Source organism: Cryptomeria japonica, chromosome 3, assembly GCF_030272615.1.
Source record: "Cryptomeria japonica chromosome 3, Sugi_1.0, whole genome shotgun sequence".
Taxonomy (NCBI): domain Eukaryota; kingdom Viridiplantae; phylum Streptophyta; class Pinopsida; order Cupressales; family Cupressaceae; genus Cryptomeria; species Cryptomeria japonica.
Genome location: NC_081407.1, coordinates 466,443,607 through 466,465,320, shown reverse-complemented (window position 1 = coordinate 466,465,320; position 21,714 = coordinate 466,443,607). Strand labels below are relative to the sequence as shown.

The window sequence follows — 21,714 nt, the reverse complement described above, 5'->3', positions numbered from 1 at the left end:
CCATCCAATGAAACAGTACCAGAACCCTGAACAGAAAGTTGTGCTGAGTCACCAACTGCAATATGTCTAGTGCCAGTAGGGGCAAGAGTGGTGACCAAGTCCTCTATGTGTGTCATATGGTGAGAAGCACCAGAATCTAGTATCCAAGTGGATGCGGAGGACATTGCTCGTGCAGAAAGAGCATGACCTTTCCCTGTGGGCTGTGAAGGAGGCTGTGGTGCACTGATATTATGCTGCTGCATGGCTTCCTCCAAAGCCTCTAAACATTTCCAACACCTGGAAACGGGATGTCCTTCCTTGCCACCAAAACTGCAAGGATCACCTGATTTCTTCTTAGTCTTGGAGGAAGACTCACCAGATTTTGAAGATTTGCCCTGTTTAGAATTGGACTGTGGTTTTGAATCAAACTTAGGTGGTGGCTTGGAGGGATTCTCACTAGCCTCTGAATCTTTCTTAGGCTTCGGTTTCTGCTTCTGTTTTCCTTTGGAGGACTGGGCTACCAATGCTTGGTTTTGTGAACCTGAAAGGGAATCCAACTGCTTAAGCTTAGCTTGCTCATGAGTCAGACGATCACAAAAGACCTCAAAAGAAGGCATGACATGGCGAGCACCCAAGGCATCCATGGTGGAATAGAAGGTCGAAGAGAAGATCTGAAATGGACCCCGAAGCTTGGAGAGAATCAGGAAAATGCACTCTGTATCAGTCTTAGTCTTACCACAGCCCTGCAAGATAGATCTTTGCTGTTTGAACTTTATCAGAAAGTCCTCAATAGAAGGAAATGAATCAGGTACCAAAGAAGTTAACTCTGCCTCAAGCTGCAAAGCTCTGAACTCGTTGACAGTACCAAAAAGTCCTTCAAACTTGATCCAAATGGCTCGAGGAGTGAGACAACCCTCAAGATGAAACTGAAGACTGTCGAAAATGTGTAAAGCCATCAATCCCATAGCCTGATCCATATTGTTCCTGTGCTGCATAATCTCAAAAGGACGTGTCAACTGAGGCTGAACCTCATCCAAACAGGACCATAACCCTTTTGACTAGAGAAGAGTCATCATGCGACCCTTCCAAGTGTGGTAATTATGCGGTGTGAGAGATTCAATAGGTCTGTCTGCCATCCTGTGAACTGTGCCTCAACTGCTCTGAATTTTTAATTATTATTAAGTGGTCTTTCAGAACTAGACAGAAGATGCAGAAGGGGGTTTGATTTTTTTGTATTGGTGTTTCTATATTCTAGTTTTCTGATGTAAATAACAGAAAGCAAGAGAAAAACACCCCCCCACAATGCAAAAAACTAATCCCCAGTACAAACTGAAAGCCAGAAAATGATAGAAAGCAATAACGGGTTGAGACAAAATTTGGAGCACCTGAAGAATTTTCTAATGAAATAGACTATAGATCTGGAAAGAGCACAGAACCACCTTTCTGACGCCTATTCGCTTGCGAAAAACGGAGTCCGTATGCAAAAGATATGGCTCTTGGAGTGCAAAAAACTTGTTCTGACTTTGACTGGCAAAAAACACTGAAAAATGGCAAAATCAGAGAAAAAAACCTTCATCAATTAGATCGGGCTCCGAATCAGCTTTCCAACACCTATTCGTTTTCGAAAAACGGAGATCGGACGCCCAAGTTATGCCCGATTTTGTAAAACTGCTCCTAAAGGGACCCAGATGGGCCTTTAAGCCCTCAAGGGCTTAAAAAAATAAGCCCCTGGTCCTCTGGGCGACCAGGGGCGGGCGCAGGGGGGCGGCGGCGCAGGGGCGGTGCGATGGCTGGGCGCAGGCGGCGCGCGGGCTGCGAAGTGGCGGCGCAGGGGGCGGCGGTTTTCGTCGGTGGCGCGATGGTGGAGACCGGGCCGCGGCCGGTGGTGACCGCCAGGCTGCGCGTGCCTCCAAAAAAGGGCTGCGACCGGTGGAAACAAAAACTGTGATTTTTATATTTATTTTTTTGATTTTTTCGCCTCGGTTTTCGTGCCCTAGGGCCGTACGGCCTTGGGGCAAAAAAAAATTTGCCTCCTGGTGCAACTGTGTCCAAATCGGACGAATTTTATATGGAAATAGGGGTTTTTGGGCGCTACGAGCTCAACGGTGAGGTCCGTTTGGGCTCAAAGTGCACCGAAAAAAAATACCCCTATTCCAAAATAAAAAACAGAAGACAAACACAAATCTGATGCAACCAAAACCTGGATCTCAAAATCTTTCAAAAGTCTGAACAAGCTGCAACAGATCTGGCTCTGATACCATGTAGGATTTGAGAAATACAAATCCACAGAACCCAAAAGAAACCTGCATGCAAGAAACCTGTCACAGAGAAAGAGAGAGAATGAATACAAAGGTTTTGGCTCTGACAAAGAGAAAAGATGTATTATCAGAGAAAAAATGAATCAAGAATATGAATAATACAAGAGATCAATCCTTATAAAGGAGATCAACACCAAAGGAAAACCTAACCCTAAGGTGTGTACATTTAATAATTAAATATTAATTATTAAATGACTAATGTATGCATAAAGAGAAATCTTAAGAGGAGAGCAAAGTTAATTAATTACTTTACTCTAACAATAATAACTTTACTGTTATGCATAAACAGAATAGTGCAGTAGCATAAAATAAAGTTAAAACAAATAGATAACAATCATACATGATTCACTCCATAACACATATATTTTGGTCACGCAGAAACTCTTGGTTAGAGAGAAAACCTGCGGTGGGGATGGCACCCACAACTTCACTACTGCAATAATAAAGAGTGCTCGGTTAGAGCTACATATTAGCTATTTCTGATAGCTTACCCTGTTAGGAGTAACAAGTTCTGTTAGATCTACCTTGCTAAAGGATTTTACAACATTTATTCTGAATGTTGCACCTGGTTAGAGGCTTTACAATTTATAAACTTGATTAGAGTCTTTTACCTTGTTAAAGGTTTCTCTTACAACTTCAAAGTGTTCAATAAAATCATTACAAATATCTGCAACTTTACATCTGAAATGTTATAGCAGACTCTATGTGCTCAGAATAGATTAAATTGCTTATAGCATACCTTGGTAACCCATATAGTAACTCGGTAAACCCTTCTGTTTACTCTGTTCTTTGACTGTTCTCTGAAAACCTTCTCGGTGACCTTTGTGTCTTTGTAACAGTCTTCTTACACTCATGCACACACCTTTAACTCATGCTGTATATATAGATCTCTTAAGACGGTGATCCAATTCATTGTTTCGATCTTACAAACATGATTCCTCGAATGAATAACTATACAAAATATTTCATTGGTTAGATTGATCTCAAAATCATACACAATCTTTTAGTGCAATTTCCAATGTAATAACGGTTAGATGTGCCTCGATCTTGTAACACGTTTTCATATGCATGTCTAGGTTCAATAAATCTGGTAACACGTTTCACTCGGTGTGTCATATTTTCTGCTCGGTAGATATAAAAAGATACTTGGTAGACAGCTTGGTGTATACTGCATTTTGTGACTGCTTTCTTCTGTAACCGACTAGACTGTGCATACCGACTTCTCTGTGTATACCGACTGCATGATTTGGTAGTGTTAACCGACTAGAGTATATAGTATGACTTTGAATATAAAAACTAATGGCAACTTGATAAGTAGTAACAATCTCCCCTTTTGACATTAGTTGAAATGTTTGACAAAAAAAAAAACTACTTTCAAAGTCATAACTCAAATATCTATATACTTTGCAAAATGACTATACTTGACAGTATATACAATAGTCAATGAAATAGTATATTTAGATATACTCCCCTTATCATTATACTGTACATAACTCTAATTTTGCATGCTCAGTTCTGTGCTTGTGTGCTTTGCTTACTGTCCTTGGATACTCTGCATACTCTGCTCAGTATACTCCCCCTATATACAATACTCTGAATACTATATCAAAACTGTATCACCAAAACTGTATCACTCCCCAAATATATTGTATCACACTCAAGACTATCATATTACTCCCCCTTTTTGACAAACATCAAAAACTTAATTTCCATCTGGGGCTGGTAACTGGTCAAAAATAGATTTATACTTTGTCTTGGCGTCGGTGAGAGCGACAGAGAGTGCATCTTTTACACTTTCCATTAAAGAATTTTGTGCTTGAATATCAGCCAATAGTGATATTAAGCCATCAAGAGTGCTTCCCTCTTGTGTAGTAGATAGGCGTGTGGCTCGGTTAATCTGTTCTTGAACTAGTGAAAGATGAGGAAGGAATAATGTCTGGAGTGTCATTATATCCATCCTGATCTTGTGTTCTTCATTTCTGAGTTCCAATTGTTGAGCCATGAGCTATTGAAGCTTGGTATAAAATTTTTGAACTGAATTGGGCTTTGGAGTCAACTTATTTGAGAGATCGATGATCTCTTTCTCAATTGCATCAGTTTTATTCTTAATGTCTTTAATGAATAAAGAAAATGTACAGAGTTTCTGAAATAAATAAAGAATGTGCTTGAGTTGAGGGGACAACTTAGCAATGAATTTGACAAGTTTGACTTTGCCAATAGCTAGAGCTTTCTGTACCTCTTCTATCTTTTTTGCAATAAGCTTCTTGTCTTTGAGCTTGCTCAAATACTCAAATGCATCAACTCCGGATGTTTCTATTTGATTAAGGAGTTCATCCAGTTGAATGTGGATGGCTGCATCGGTTGACACTGTAGTTGTAGGTAGCATATCTGATAGTAGTGTCTTCACTTTCTGAAGTACTTTATTCTTCTTTTGTATGGCCATTTGTTTTTCTTGTTCGGCCTTTGCTTTGCATAGTTCACCGGAATCAATGAGTGGTTGCCCCTTTAATTTTGATATATCCACATTGGGCAACACTATTGGTTTAGATAAATCAACTTTGAAACTATGCTTTTTCACCTTCTTCTCTTTACCTTTGGTCAGTTGGACCAAGACAATAGCTTGAGAGGCTTGCTGACCCTCGGTAGGTTAATCGATAGAGACAACACTTTGGTCGGTTCCTGTAGCCGCTGTGGTGTCTTTTGGTGTCTCGGTATTGGGTGTCTCAGCTGCAACATTTTGAGTGCTCGAAGGTGCTTGAGAGGTCTGTTCTAGAGTAGTATCTTCTCCTGTTGTAGACTTGTGACCTTCGGTGCCTTGTGTTGTATCCCGAGGAGCTTCGGTAGAGATAGGTTGATTGATCGGTGGATAAGGTTGAAATAGTTCTAAAACGGATTCACTAGATACAAGTTTTGCATATGTAGTGCCTTCTATCATTTCCTGCTCTGGTTCATCTGTATCCATGACATCTTCATCTATTTGAATGGTGTCAGTCGGGTCTTGTTCGGTGACATCAGGACCTTGCTCGGTGACATCAGGATCGTGCTCAGTGATATCAACGATTTCAACTGTAGACTATTCACCGACATCTTTGATTTTGAATATTTCCTGCCATTTTGCTTTTGTCTCATTTTCTACGTCAATATATAGCCCATTCATCAGTTTTAAGGCTCTTTGTTTGACAAGAAATTTTGAATTGTAGGTTGTCAAATGTTCCTTTATTTCTGCTACTGACATATCAGGAAATAGATGGACTAGACTTCTTCCTCTGATTTGTTTCTCTAAGTCCATTGCATATTTCCACCTATTATCAATATGCAAGTAAAGTTCATTAGGAAGTGACTTTACTAGTTCCAATGGAGCTAACCGGAACTTTAGAAGTGTGCATATGACAACTTCTTCAATTTGTCTCTTCTCATCATTATTTCTAGTTTCATACTTGACATATCTAAATGAACCAAATCCACCATATTCTTTCAGATTGGCACAGAAGTTTTCAACACTATGTATATTTACCTTCTTGCTCTTGACAATCTGGAATTTGTTTGCATCTTCAGATTCTGTATCACTAGACTCTTTTGCCAAAATGAGTCTCCGAGTAGATTTCTTGTATGTCTTTGTTACCTTGGGATCAGTAACACTCTTTTGTTTCTTACTCAGTGATGTTGCAGATGCTCTTGTATTAGGTCTCTTTGTTGGAGGATTCGGTAGGGCCTTTGAAATGTCTTGTTTCTTTCTTTTTAACACTTTACCCTTAGGCAATTCGATGCTCAGTGTTATAGCTGCCTCTTGAGCTTTTGATTCCTCTTCGGTGATGGCAAGAGTGCCTTTGACAGGTGTGGAGGAAGAATCTTCTCCGAATTTCTCCGTTAAAACCTTTATCATCTTTGTTGCTTTTCTTGTAGCTTTGGGTACTACAATGCTCATTGTTACTTTTCCCTTCACTTCTTCATAGGTTCCATACCTCAGCTCGGTAGCATGCCTTGGTAATGTAAGAAATGCATCAATTTGTTGTTGTGTGATGTCAAAGTCAATCTCATAACCCATAGGTGGCAAAGATTGAGTTCTTGGTTCCACAACATTCACACAACAGTAATCAGTGTCTACCTCAAAGCATATGTCATCTTTATATTTCTCCACTAGCCGGGGTGGAATCCGGTACCTGTTGTGCATTTTCTCTTGAAATTTGTTAAAGTAATTATCCATTATATCATTGAAATTATCACCTAACTTCTTGATAAAGTCATTAATATGATGGGTGATTGGTTGGTGTAGCTCCCAAACTACTTTACCGACTAATGGAAAGAATTTTTCAAAGTAGAAAAACATGCATACAAGAAGTGAACCAAAATTTAGTGTATTTGCCGAGTTGTTCTTCTTCGGCTTCCTTATTGTGTTCAGATTCTCAAACAAGTTCTTCAGTAACACTTCACATAAGTCAATTTTCATTCCCTTTTTCACAATTTTATAAGCTATGTCAACTACTGCACAGGGTACACTATTTTCCCTTGCTGATTGGAAGAAACAGTAACCAATTACTCTAATGGCAAACTTAAGTTCTACATCAGTGACATTGTTCAGTTTCAGTCCTCTGTAATCAGATTCTACTCCGTTTAAACTGATCAATTCCTTTTGTGATATCATCTTTTGAGCTCGTGCATGATCATAAATAGGATAACCGGTGATCACATGAATGATTTCCTTGGTGATTTTAAATGGTTGCTCTTCTAGCCACATGAAATCATCATGAACTCTGCTCAAAACAAACTTGACCCATTGGGGCTTGAACACACGAGGGTAGGTTAGGGCTTCAGTCAATCCTTTGATTTTGATGTGTTCATACTTGCTGTTTAATACACCATCGGTACATAGTTCATCATAGGTGTCTCTGATTTCAACATGACTGAGTTCTTCAACACGGCATTTGGTAAAGAATCTCACATATTCAACTAACAAGACTCGATCCGGGATGAGTGAAAAGGCGGTTTTGTCATCCGGTTCAGAGGTGACTTTAGGAGTCAAAGAGTATTTCAGTGAGGGCTTCTCTACTTTCTTGACAACTATGGGATCTTGGATCTTGGGCGCCATTGAAGATTTCAGGTAAAAATTAGTAAAGAGTCTTTAGGGTTTTAGAATTTCAAATGACAGACGCTTTAAACTTAGCAAATAATGGCAACAAGATAAGATCAGTAAACCAACTTAACAATGCAATGAGATTTGATGTAAATACCTTGAATTCACTTTGAACGAGGTTTGATTGCCTTGGAATCGCTCTGCTTTGCTCTTTCGAAAACTTAGTAAGTGTAAATGACCGCGAAAATACTTTTAAGTACACAAAATACCTTATCGGGCTCCGTGTGGGTTAGGTCAAAAACATTAAATGTACTCGGTTCACCTTTAACCAATTTACTCTCTTTTTTTTGTTTTAACCGAGTAACCAAATTTCCTTCATTTACCGACTTGACAGGCTTCCTGTATTCACCGACTTGACAAGTTTCCTGTAAAGTACTTTTGATAGAATTTCAAACTTACTAATGCATCTTAACTATGCAGATTTTGAATTTAGTACATAATAGAATAGGAACTGTTATGATTTTAACCTTCAGAGAATGCAGTCCCTTAATACCTTTACTGATTAATTTGGACTAGGTGCACCTAACTCGGTAGGTAAGGTGCTTTCTCCATTTGACACAATTTCCTTCTTTTTCCAAATCATCTTTAATTTTTCTTTTATTTCTTCAGTGTCTCCTCTAGGTTGATCTCTGCAATCTCTAGCTAAATGTCCAACTTTGTGACAATGAAAACATGCCATACCAGGATTTCTCCATGATCTTCAGTTGTTCATTCCAAACCTTATAAAATAGTTGGCACTAATATGTCCATATCTTCCACAACATTCACACCATATCCTTGTATTGTAATCCCATGGTACTACTGCATATTATCGGTAAAGTTCTGTGTGAGTTCGGTAACCTCTAGTGTTTGCTCGATGTGCAGACCACATGTAGTTCTTTTGCTTAAGCCAACACTTCTCAGTACTATATCCATATCTATTGCAGTTTCTACAAAACCCTTTGAATTTTGCCTTTTGATAATTGTTAACAAACTTTGTCCTACATTGGTTAAATGTGTGACCATATTTATTGCAATTGTAACAATAACCATTGGACTTAGTGACATTCGGTTGCTTACCTTTTCTGATTTGACACATGTTGGCAGTGTGACCTTGATTTCCACAGTAGTAGCAAATAGGCTTCTTTCTTTTGATGTTATTCCTGTTTCTAGCTTGCTTTGATGATTCTCCTCTCTCGGTAGTATGAATTCCTTTCTCGGTAGTCTTTTCCTTTGTAACCGAGTCCTGCATCTTTGTTGGGTCTTCTTGTATTTAATTGCTCATTCAACATCTTTGATGCTTCATAGCTCTTCTTCAGTGTTTCTTTGGATTTCTTCTTTGTTTCAAGTTCATCGATTAACCTTGATACTTCAAGTTTCAATGCTTGATTTTCATCATTCTTCAGAATTGCTTTATGATGTGCATAACCTAGTTGATCTGTCATATTTTGTTGAATCTCAATCAACCTTATGATTTCATCATTTTTATCAGATACTAAGACTTCAAGTTGTTGTTTCTCTCTTTCTAGATCTCTTGTTTTATCCTTAGCTGTCCTTAATGCATCTAGATTTTCAGTCATTTGTGTGCTGAAATGTTCATGTTCTCTTTTCATTGCTTTTAGTTGATCAGCCAATGCTTTGTTCTTTTCTTTCAATACTCCAATCATTTCTTCAGTTTCTTCAGATATACTGTTCTTAGATGATGTCTCAATTTGTTCCACTAACTCTTCAGAATCCTGCAAGTCATCAGATAATCTTCTTCTTACTTTCAGAGATTTTTGCATTTGCCTTTGCATGTCTGCAATCACTTGATTAGCATGATCCAACTCTTCTTGCAGATACACAATCCTCCGAGATTGTTTGTAGCCTACCATTGATAAGATCTTTCTCTTTAGGTAGTTAAACCCTTTTCCAAGATTCAAGCTCTAATACCAATTGTTAGGCCCAATATGGAAAGCTAATGTACTGAGAGGGGAGGGGTGAATCAGTACTCCAAAACTTTTCTTCAATAATAACTTTACTGTTATGCATAAACAGAATAGTGCAGTAGCATAAAATAAAGTTAAAACAAATAGATAACAATCATACATGATTCACTCCATAACACATATATTTTGGTCATGCAGAAACTCTTGGTTAGAGAGAAAAACTGCGGTGGGAATGGCACCCACAATTTCACTACTGCAATAATAAAGAGTGCTCGGTTAGAGCTACATATTAGCTATTTCTGATAGCTTACCCTGTTAGGAGTAACAAGATCTGTTAGATCTACCTTGCTAAAGGATTTTACAACATTTATTCTGAATGTTGCACCTGGTTAGAGGCTTTACAATTTAGAGACTTGATTAGAGTCTTTTACCCTATTAAAGGTTTCTCTTACAACTTTAAAGTGTTCAATAAAATCATTACAAATATCTGCAACTTTACATCTAAAATGTTATAGCAGACTCTATGTGCTCAGAATAGATTACCTTGCTTATAGCATACCTTGGTAACCCATATAGTAACTCGGTAAACCCTTATGTTACTCTGTTCTTCGACTGTTCTCTGAAAACCTTCTCGGTGACCTCTGTGTCTCTGTAATAGTCTTCTTACACTCATGCACACACCTTTAACTCATGTTGTATATATAGATCTTAAGATGGTGATCCAATTCATTGCTTCGATCTTACAAACATGATTCCTCGAATGAATAACTATACAAAATATTTCATTGGTTAGATTGATCTCAAAATCATACACAATCTTCTAGTGCAATTTCCAATGTAATAACGGTTAGATGTGCCTCGATATTGTAACACGTTTTCATATGCATGTCTAGGTTCAATGAATCTGGTAACACGTTTCACTTGGTGTATAATAAACTCGGTGTGTCATCTTTGCTGCTCGGTAGATATAAAAAGATACTCGATAGACAACTCGGTGTATACTGCGTTCTGTGACTGCTTTCTTCTGTAACCGACTAGACTGTGCATATCGACTTCTCTGTGTATACCGACTGCATGATTCGGTAGTGTTAACCGACTAGAGTATATAGTATGACTTTGAATATAAAAACTAATGGCAACTTGAGAAGTAGTAACAGGGGTTTCATGGGTAAAGAGATCACGGAGGCTTCAGAGGGGGTTAGAAATTCGGGCAAGATCTTGAGAGAAATTAATAACACTTTCCTTGTTTTGATACCTAAGAAAGAGAAACCAGAATGTTTTAATGAATATAGACCTATCACCCTTTGTAATACCCTCTATAAAATTTTCACTAAAACCCTCGCAACCAGGCTTCAGAGACTTCTCCCTATCATCATTAGTGAGGAAAAAACAAGCTTTGTGCCCGAGAGATCTATTTATGACGGTGTAATTATTGCACAAGAAGTTATTCATTCAATCCAGCTAAATGGAGAACCTAGTATGCTGGTCAAACTGGATATCAGCAAAGCTTATGACAAAGTGGACTGGAGATTTCTGTGCAAATGTTTAGAGGCCTTTGGCTTTGACAAAACATGGATCAACCTAGTCTTTGAATGCATTTCAACCCCCAAGTTCTCTGTTCTAATCAACGGCTCCCCTGAGGGTTTCTTTAATAGCTCTCGAGGACAAAGGCAGGGGGACCCAATATCACCCTTCCTATTCATCATTATGACAGAGGCCTTAGGTAGATCAATATCAAAATCTAGGGAAGATGGTAGAATCCTAGGGATTCCCATAACTAGAGAAATCACCTCGACAACTCACCAACAATTTGTAGATGATACCATGCTTTATGGTCTTGGTAACTCTAGGGAGGCCAAGGCTTTCAAAGAAATTCTTAATTCCTATGTTGTAGCCTCGGGACAAGAGGTTAATTTGGAAAAGTCAGAAATATTCATGTTTAATATAGACAAATCTACCGAGGATGAGATCTGCAGGATCTTGGACATTAAGTGAGGACACTTTCCTTGTAAATACTTGGGCCTTCCTCTGGATAAGGGGGGAAGATCAACTAAATTATGGGATCATTTGGTTGAAAAAATAAGAAAGAAGATAAATACATGGCAAGGGAAATGGCTTTCCTCGGCTAGTAGAGCCACCATGGTAAAGTCTATCTTAGCAGCTATGCCCATCTATCAATTATCTTGTCACAACTTGCCTGTTAAAAAAAGCGATGAACTCAACAAACACTTGAGAACCTTTTTTTGGCAAGGAGCCAATGAGAACAAAAAGATAGCACTTTTGTCGTGGGATAAAATTTGCAGACCAATAGAGGAGGGAGGAGCGGGTATCAAAAACATACGTGTCCAAAGTTGAGCTCTCGGAGCTAAACTAATCTGGAGGATGTTCAGAGGCCCATATTTAAAATGGGCCAAAATCTTGAGCCATAAATGCCTTAATTATGCCAACCCCATCAACTTATTAAGAGAAAACAATCCACCTAGGGGTTCACGCATCTGGAACTTCATGCTGGATTTCCGAAACATTATCACAGACAAGCTCAAATGGAACTTAGGCACGGGGGAAGAAGCCCTTTTTTGGTCTGACTCATGGGGAGGATACAAGGCCATAGACAAAATTCACGATTTTGGTACCACAAGGGCTACCCTGGTATCTGGACGGGGGTTAACTATTAAGAACTGTATCTCCCCCTCTGAGGATGGATCGGGATGGATCTTGAAAGACCTTGAGAACGAGGCAATTCTAGAAGCAGATAAGATCAAACTATTGGCAATCCTTAAGGAAAGAAACCTCTCTTTTATCCCTAACAAGGATGAACTTGTCTGGGATGGATCCAAGGATGGAGAATATAATTCCAAGGATGGATATAGCCATATCACTCAACAACACCTTTGACCTAAATCTGAGCTTCCTCTAAAATTGTGTTGGGACAATCACTGTCTGCCCAAGGCAGGCGTCTTCACCTAGCTGGCCCTTCAAAATAAGCTCCTAACAACGGATAGGTTTAGGAGGATGGGGTATGGGGGTCCCAATAGGTGCCCACTATGTGAGGAGGCGGAAGAAGACACAGATCATATCCTCCTGAACTACAAATATGCGAATCAAAGCTAGAGATGGTTTACCAACAAATTGGGTTGGTCCTCAGCTTTTCTACAGTCTTTATTAGGAATTCTCAAGGCATGGCCAACAATGAGGAAAGGGTGTTTATTTGAAGGCTTATGGATTACACTCCCTTCTATCATATTATGGGAACTGTGTAAAGAAAGGAACCGTCGCCTATTCAAAAATGAAAAACTAGACTGGAAACAGTTAGTTAACAAAATTGAGGCTGCCACTATTGAAAAGATCAACAATGGGCAGAAGGAGGCTTATATGACATATTGGGATGAGAAGATGAAAGGAATATGGTTTGGACTTATCATCCCTTCTCATATAGGGATTGGCCCTGAAGCAAACCATAATAAAAGAGTTGATTTCCACTGGCAACCCCTAGGTGTGGGATGGTATAAGTTGAACTTCGATGGGGCATCCAGAGGCAACCTGGGGGTGGCAGGTATTGGCTGCTCTATCCACAACTGGGAGGGCAGGGAGATAGCTCTGAAAGCTCATCCAATAGGCCACAAAACTAATAATTGGGCCGAATTAGCGGCTCTGTTGGAAGGGTTGAAAATTTGCAAGGAGCTGGGAGTGGAGAAGTTGGAGATTGAGGGAGACTCTGCTATTATTATCAACGACTTTAGGAAAGGGAGTATGCCTAATTGGAGACCCAATGCACTACTTGCAAGAGCCATTGCTTTGAGCAAAATTTTTAGAAGATTAATGGTTAATCATATCTTTAGAGAAGGCAACAAAAGGGCTGACAAGTTAGCCAACATGGGGGCTGATGGCAAAAAACTTCCTTGACCTTTCCTTTTTCTCCCCTTATCCACTCTGAGATTCCTTTGTTTCTTGTAAGATTTCAGTTTACGTTACCATTTTTAAATACTAGCTGAGTATAATTTAGTATAATTTTGAAAGATTAATATTCAATTTAGCGCTTTGCCAACTACTAGCATTAGCTACCAAGACTCATTACCTTTTATACCAACTTTTATATAGATTTGAAACTTTAATATTTTAAAATAGGGGGTAAGATTTTAAATCTATCCTTTACCTTTTAGACTCGGATTTTTCGGATCATTATTATGTTACTATGGCTGGATCTCGAGATCTTTGTATGAAGACATTCTAGAAATTCCAAACACTGCGATTCTGGAGGAAGATGAGATTCCAAGCCAAACAAGGGACTCAGAGAGGGCGGGACCAAGCAACGACTACGCTCTCTAGTCGGATAGAGGATTTAAGCGTTCAAGGGTTTAGTTAGGGGCAGTTTTTTAGTGTACATTTGCTATGATTATAACAGAATTCTCTAGGTAGACTAAGGCCTAATCTCGAGGGCTTAATGCAGGACTTTTTTGGTCCGATAAACTTTAAAAACTTTTCATGATACTCTGTTTTTGATACTTTGTTTCGTTATATATTATGATCCTTGGAACTCATAGACGGTTATATATATTAACAAATATATGTGGGTTTCTATCAATGGACGTTCATCACCTCCTTTTACATTATGTCGTTACCCATGAAAAATGTGTAAAGGTAGCCCCGACTGTAATGGCCCAGGCAACCCATTGTTTGTTAAAATTTGCAGGATTTTACCTTCCTTTCAGATTACAGCAAAGGTGACGGACGGGAGGGCAATTCCTTCTGGTTGCTGAAGCCGAAACATCGTGAACGACCTCTCCAACGTCTGTGAAAAAGGGGATACATTCAATCAGAGCTAAAACTATGAGACATGGAAGCCTCCTCACATGTTTAAGCATAATGAGAAGTTTAGAATAAATTAAAAATGGCAAGTCTAGCCATTAGCATCTTGCATTGTATTTTTCTATTCTTTTGTATATCCATACGACCAGCTCATCTGTAGCAATCTGTAACTAAGCCCAGGATTAAATCTGGCTGTTGTATCTATGCTCTGTACTTTATTCTTTTATTTAATAGACTATGGTCCCAGGCAAAGTCGGAGGTTTTCTTCCCTCCATTCTTTCCTATTGACGCTCGCATTGAATGGAGGTGTATAAATATTTTTATTAATTAATAAAATTTCGGCCTCGGCCTCTTATTGATCAAAAAAATAAATATTAAATATGTGTATGGTTATTTTATTATTTATAATAGTAGATATGGATTTTTCATAATCTATAAATTTAGTTGTGTAAAATATTAGAATATTTTTGGATTTATTATTATATTTGACATGACATTCAAATCACATCGGTGATCCATTATGGAGGAGATGAAAGTAAATATTTTAATTGCAAATGGAACCCGTAAAAAAAAGGAGGAAGGATTGCAAAGGCGATATACTGAAAGATTACAAAAATAAAAATAAATGAATATTTATAAATACAAACATAATATTGTAAGTTAATAGATATATATCGAAAAAACATGATGTAAATAATTGACGTTATACATTGATCTCTTAAAAGATATATATTTATATATAACGTTTGTGTATATAAAATATTTAAAAAATATCATAGATTAGTTTATATGTTAACATAGAGATACATAATGTTGAAATGAATATAGTAAACAAGATCTACAATTCATAGCATTTAATGATATGCAATCAATATGAAATCATGAGAATAATAAAATAAATTAATAATTTATAAATGAAGACATAATAGAAGTATAGATAAATGATAATGAAAAATATTAAATCCAACAATCTCTAGTATAATGATATATAAAACTATTCCAATTGACATATCACATTGATACAAAATTTGTGCATAAAAGATAATTAAATGTATACAAACTAACAGATATCTAATAAATAGGCATATAATATGTATACAAAAATATTGATATATAAATATAGATATATAATAATTCAATATGAATAAATATTAAATAAATCAATGTTGCATACTAATTTATAGGCTTGAATTATATTAATATATAATTTATATACAAAATGAACAAATAATCATTATATATATATATATATATATATATATATATATATATATATATATAATTTATTTTTATTTGTATTTTTTCTTTCTAAATCATTTCTCTTATCACCTCCCAACTCTTATTCTTTTAAAGAATATGGTTGTGATCTAATCTAGTACCCTTCTCTTCCTAACGATAGATCACTAAGTGTCGTGCACTATATGTGATGTGAAACAGTGACATAAGAATACACACAATTTAATTGAAAAACATTTTGTATAACTAAATATTTAGAATATTTTTTTAAAACATTATTTTCATGAAATTAAGTTGTAATTTAGATGGGTCGGAAGTAAATGATATTTTAACTTTGTTCTAATCAACATATATAATTGAATTTTAATACTCTTTAAAACTAAAGGTTTAGAATATTTTCAACAAATTGTTATGAAATAAAATGCAATTTAAATCTAGCTTGTGACGAATAGTAGAGTTGACTTGGGTAGTGGGTTTTCTCACCATTGATTTCGAGTTCGTCTCCTCCAAACACCAACAGATATATAATACCACAATAATTGGAATATAAAAACACACACATAGAGAAAGTTTTTTAACATATTTTTAAGAAAATAAATTGTACCTTGAATTCTTGACCTTCATTTTATTATATATGCATCAACCACCTCTCTTGAATAGACAACATTACTACTCAATAAATACTTACATTTATGTAAAAATAGACTCTTATAACTTGGTTTTGATAAATCATTTATATTATCACAATAACTTAATTGATTTTATTAACATATGCATCAACCAACTCTCTTGCATAGAAAACATTGCTGCTGAAAAATACTTATATTTATTTTAAAATAGACAATATTTAACTTTGTTTTAATCAATCATTTATAATATCACAATAATTGAATTGATTTTATTAATGTAAGCAACAACCAACTCTATTGCATAGAAAAAAAAATTATGCTTAATAAGATACTTACATTTATTTATATTTTAACTTTGCTTTGATCAATCATTTTTTATATCACAATAATTGAATTGATTTTATTGATGTATGCATCAACCAACTCTCTTACATAGACAACAATACTGCTCAATAAAATACTCATTTTTTAAAAGCAGATGATATTTTAACTTTGATTTGATCAATCATATATAATACCACAATAATTGAATTGATTTTATTAATGTATGTATCAACCAATTCTCTTATGTAGACAACAATATTTTTCAATAAAATACTTACATTTTGATGAAAGTAGACTATATTTTATATTTTATTTTGATCAATCATTTATAATATCACAATAATTGACTTGCAATATTAATATTAAAAGACAGGAAATAGATGTAAAACATATAAGACTAAAAAATCTCATCACAAAAAAAGTCAATATGAATATGAAAGTCAACTAAATAATTAATTCCTTTCATAATAAAAAATTGTAGTTTTAACAATACTATTAATTAATCTCAAACTTTTAATTGGCTAAAATTGCAACTCATGCATAAAATAATAAAATAAAATGAGAGGTACGATACGAATTTGCCTAAAATATCCAATTTTATTTGGTATGATTGGCTGCTAATAACATCATAAATATTCTCTCTGGCCTATGAACAAGAATAATGAAATAGTTTGCCATGAAAGTATTTATGGCTATCATCATCTTCTGCTACTGGATGGATGCTTGCCACTCAAATTCTAACACAATCATCATGCTGCCAAATGTTTCTATTTCACGGTTGATAATAAAAAGCAGTCAGATTTACAGGGGAAGTTTACGTTACAGAGATCAAAATTTCTGGAAGCCGTCTTCAAATTTTATTGAATGAGAACATTCGAATCTGAACAAGAGAGCCAATATTTTATTGAAACCTATTTACCAGTCAACTTGACAGCGTAAAATAAGTACACAGATTCCCGTTAATGACCCTGCAAATCAGGAATTTAAAATGTTTCCTATCATTCTTCTCTATTCTTTAATCTCAAGTAGCCAGAATGCATGGAAGCCACCACGTTCAGAATTTTTTAGAGAAAAAAAGCTTTAATACATTCAGCGAAGTGTCGATTTTAGTTAGATTTCTCAGTGCTTTAAAGAAAGTTTACCAGGTTACAAAAACCAGCAAAATTAGCGTCAAAACATACCTTGAAATCTTTCCAATCATTCTGGTGTATTGTTTAATCGTAAGTAGCCAGAATGCATGGAATCCGCCATGTTCAGAAATTTTAAGAAAAAATAAGCTTTAATACATTCAGTAGTGTGTCAATTTTAGTTGGATTTCTCGGTCCGTTAAAGAAAGTTGCAGAAACGAGCAAAATCAGTGAAAAAACATATTTCACGAGGACTCTAACGAGAAATATAAATTGCATCCCATGAATAAATATATATTAATTAAGAAATACACAGAAGCAGAGGCTGTTGAAGAATGTGATTAGGTTTTAAGAAAAAGCTTTGATACATTCACTGAAGAGTCAATTTTGGTTAAATTTCTCAGTCCGTTAAAGAATATTAACAAGGTTGCAGAAACGAGCAAAATCAGTGCAAAAGCACACCTTACGAGGACTCAACGGAGATATTGAAATTGCATCCGAGTCATTTTTATATTAATTTAAAAAAAGACGGAATACACAGAAGCAGAGGCTGTTGAAGAATGTCATTAGGGCTTAAAAGAAGAAGCTTTAATGCATTCAGTCAAATGTCGATTTTGGTTAGATTTCTCACTCGTTACAGTAAGTTAACCAGGTTGCAGGAATGAGCAAGTTTGTGCAAATACATACCTCATGAGAACTCTGACGAAGATATTGAAATTGCATCCGACGCAAATATATATTAATTCAAAAAAAAAAGACGGAATACACAGACGCAGAGGCTGCTGAAGAATGTGATTAGAGCTTAAAAGAAGAAGCTTTAATACATTCAGTGAAATGTCGATTTTGGTTAGATTTCTCACTTGTTACAGAAAGTTAACCAGGTTGCAGAAACAAGCAAAGTTTGTGCAAATACATACCTCATGAGGACCTGACGCAGGCATTCAAATTGAATCCGACGCAAATATATATTAATTCAAAAAAAGACGGAATACACAGACGCAGAGGCTGCTGAAAAATGTGACTAGGGCTGAAGCATGCACAGGGGAGGGAAAGGGAAGGTACAAATTATGAAGAGGGAATCCGAGGGTGGCGGGCAAGGGGGATGAATTCCGAGAGAGGAGTAGCAATGGGGGTTGGAAGAGGAGAAGTACGGCACATAGGGCACGAGGCATGGAGGCGGAGCCAGGCATCGATACAGTGGACATGAAAGAGGTGAAGGCATTCGGGCAGCATACGCAGAACCTCCGACTCCTTATAATCGCTCAGGCAAATGGAGCAGGAAAGCTCCTCACCGCGAGACGTCTTCTCCGAAAATGTCACAAGCGGATACGAGTCCAAGGTCGCCTGGTCGAGTCCCGCAGCGGCCGCCGCCCCTGTTTCCCTCTGCACCGCCTCTCTCTGCGCAACGCCTCCGGCCAGCTGAGTCCGGCCGTGCACCCGCACGCAGACATACGAAGCCAACATCACAGTCGAGAGCAGAACCAGTATTCCGACCGCAATGGCGATGCCGTACCCGAGGCCCACCCTGCTCATGTCTCCCATTGTGGAATTGGTGCTCATCTTTTGCCGATATTCAAACCCGGGACCTCTGCTTTTCGCTTTCTGAAACCCCGGAACCTCAACCCTCGGGACCAATTGTGCCCGCCATTAAACCAAAAGATCCCAAAATTCCCTCGATTGTGAGACCAGAGACAATATAACCCCCAATGCCCTTGCAAAACCCTTCGCTTTCGCCTCCAGGTTATAGATGTGGCCGTTTTGCTCCAGCAATTAAATACGGTGGGGGCATGTGACGCATCAGGACCCGAGATTATTAAAGCCCGGAGCCTGGAGGAATCCGGGCGATTTCCCCCTGCATCTACGGTTTACATGCCCTTTGACCTTCGCTGTTGTGCATTGGAACAAGCGATGGCCCAGTGGCAACATGCATTTATATATTCAAAGAAAATTATTGGCTTTCATTTAAAGCTGCCTCATTAAATGAGACATTAATGGCGGAACCAAACTGCAAGTCCATGTATTTACATCCTCGCCACCATCTGCAGGTTACACTTATTTCTACCATACCAGATTCAGATACCCACGTACGAATTTTTCCGGATGCTTCCGTGATTAATACACCAAACTGGTTCAAATTTAACAATTTTGAATTAATGGAAACCACTGGTTCAAATTCAACAACTTTGAATTAACGGAAACCACTGGTTCAAATTCAACAACTTTGAATTAACGGAAACCACTGGTTCAACTGATCAAGCACTTCCAAGATCTACTACCTGGGATATTTTAAATTTCTCACGTACAATTTGCTTGGTGAGATTTTTAAATTTGTAGTACAATTTTCCTTCGACTGGGAAATGCATTTATTGAAATTTAATGTGCAAACGGAACTGAACGCACTACGTTTCTTAAGAGCTGATTCTCCATAGGAGGATTTACCGAAACAATTCTTTATGTTTTTTTCGAATCACACTACCTACTCTATTCATCTTCAACGTGGGATTTTTTTGCCAGTTGGAATATATGTATTTAAATTGAAGTGAATCACCTTTCTAATTGGTTTGAAGTGAATCAAATCTTGTTCATCTTTTCGAATCTTTTTCTTTTTCTTTGTGAGCAAATTTGATACAATGATAGGAATAGTTTTTTTAACTGTTTTAAGTCATGGTCTTTCAATGGTATATAATAAAAAAAAAATAGCATTTTTTTTATTTTTTTATTTTTTTATTTTTATTTTATTTTTATTTTTTTTTTAATTCAATTTGTAAGATGATAAATTTATTTATTTGTTGTTTTAAAAAATTGAATAGTATATAATATAGGTTTTGTTTTTTTAAGATCTTTCATATTGATTAGTTGGATCATTTAGAAAATCATGAATTTCTCATTCTTTCATGTATATCTTGAGTTACAATGGTTCATAAGAGTTGTTTTGTAGGTTCATCTCATCATACAATGAAATTGATGGTTTCATAGGAGGAGACAAAGATGTAAGATTAGATTCAATGTTTTCCACAAAATCTTATATCCTCATGTTCCACATTATCATCAATACCTTCCATGTCATTTGTAATGCTGTAAATTGTGTATCTACAAATATAATTTTAACAAATTGCACCTATTTTAATGTTCATTCTCACATTATATTTAAGGCCTCATTTTAGCATATTCTTAAGCATATTTTTCAATTTGAATATTAATTTTATTTTCATTCATGTCATACCTAATGTTATAATTTTTTAATGTTTTTATATGTTCTATGTAGTCTTTACCCTATTAATGAACTTTTTTGGTTTTTCTTGTTTAAGATAAAACAACAATCTCATGGACGTCCCTATAGTCCTATATTCATCCCACAACTATATCTAGCAAAACCCTAACTTATGTGTTTTTAATTTGTTCTTTACATAATGTTTTTTATACAACATCTCTCAACTTTGTAACTACACATTATTTGGAAAATTTATATTTTTTGTAACAATTTTATCTTAGGTAAGATAGTTCATACCTAGGTACATGACATAGTTGGGAGATGAATCTTTAGTTGTTTAAGACACATCTAAGTTTGTGGTACTGTGGTCTTGTAAAGTGTAGAGGTTAATTCCTAGAATTGTTTGTGTCTTGTGTTATGTTCTTGTTGTTCCAAGATTAAATTCTTGTTCTTATCCTTAATTGTTGATGTGTGTATGTTTTCATATTTCTTATTGATTATAAGTTAGTTCCATGCGAGGAATATATGCAATTGTTCTAAGTTACTAGGGATACATGTCATTCTACCTTAAGAACAATTCAATCAATTAAGATGCATGACAATGAATGATGAGTGATTTTTTAGTATAGGATATGACTAGTAATCCTTTGAAGGTGTTGTATATGATCTCGAGTGCATGGTATTAGTCAACCTTGGCAATTTTGGAATATATTTTTTTAATTTTGTAATGTTGTATTTTATTATATGCATGCAATTATCTCGTTTTATATATGTCTTGTAACTTGTGTTTTATGGCTATGTATTTTTAAGTGTTTGGAATGATGTGTTGTACATGGTATACAGATATTGGTTTATTTGGTATGATCTAGTGGGATATTTTGATCATCTACACATGTGTTGTGAAAGTGGATCATCTTGAATAATTTGTTTGGATTACAGTTTTGATTGCAAATATATCTGAATGGAATGAGAAATGAACTAAAACGATAATCGTGACAATTATTTATACTTCACACATTATCATTTAAGTACTTCGTACCAAACTA

General features: G+C 36.3%; 1 protein-coding gene across 1 annotated transcript; it reads right to left on the bottom strand.

Moving 5' to 3' along the window:
- Window positions 1-17,940: 17,940 nt before the first annotated feature.
- LOC131041361 (RING-H2 finger protein ATL67-like) lies at window positions 17,941-19,663 on the bottom strand. Its single transcript, XM_057974400.2, has one exon. It carries the CDS (start codon window positions 19,015-19,017, stop codon window positions 18,523-18,525), a length of 495 nt encoding a protein of 164 aa, XP_057830383.1. The 5' UTR covers window positions 19,018-19,663; the 3' UTR covers window positions 17,941-18,522.
- Window positions 19,664-21,714: the final 2,051 nt, after the last annotated feature.

Excerpts from the sequence above, each read along its gene's own strand:
- LOC131041361 (XM_057974400.2), bottom strand. The coding sequence starts at position 19,017 with ATGAGCACCAATTCCACAATGGGAGACATGAGCAGGGTGGGCCTCGGG.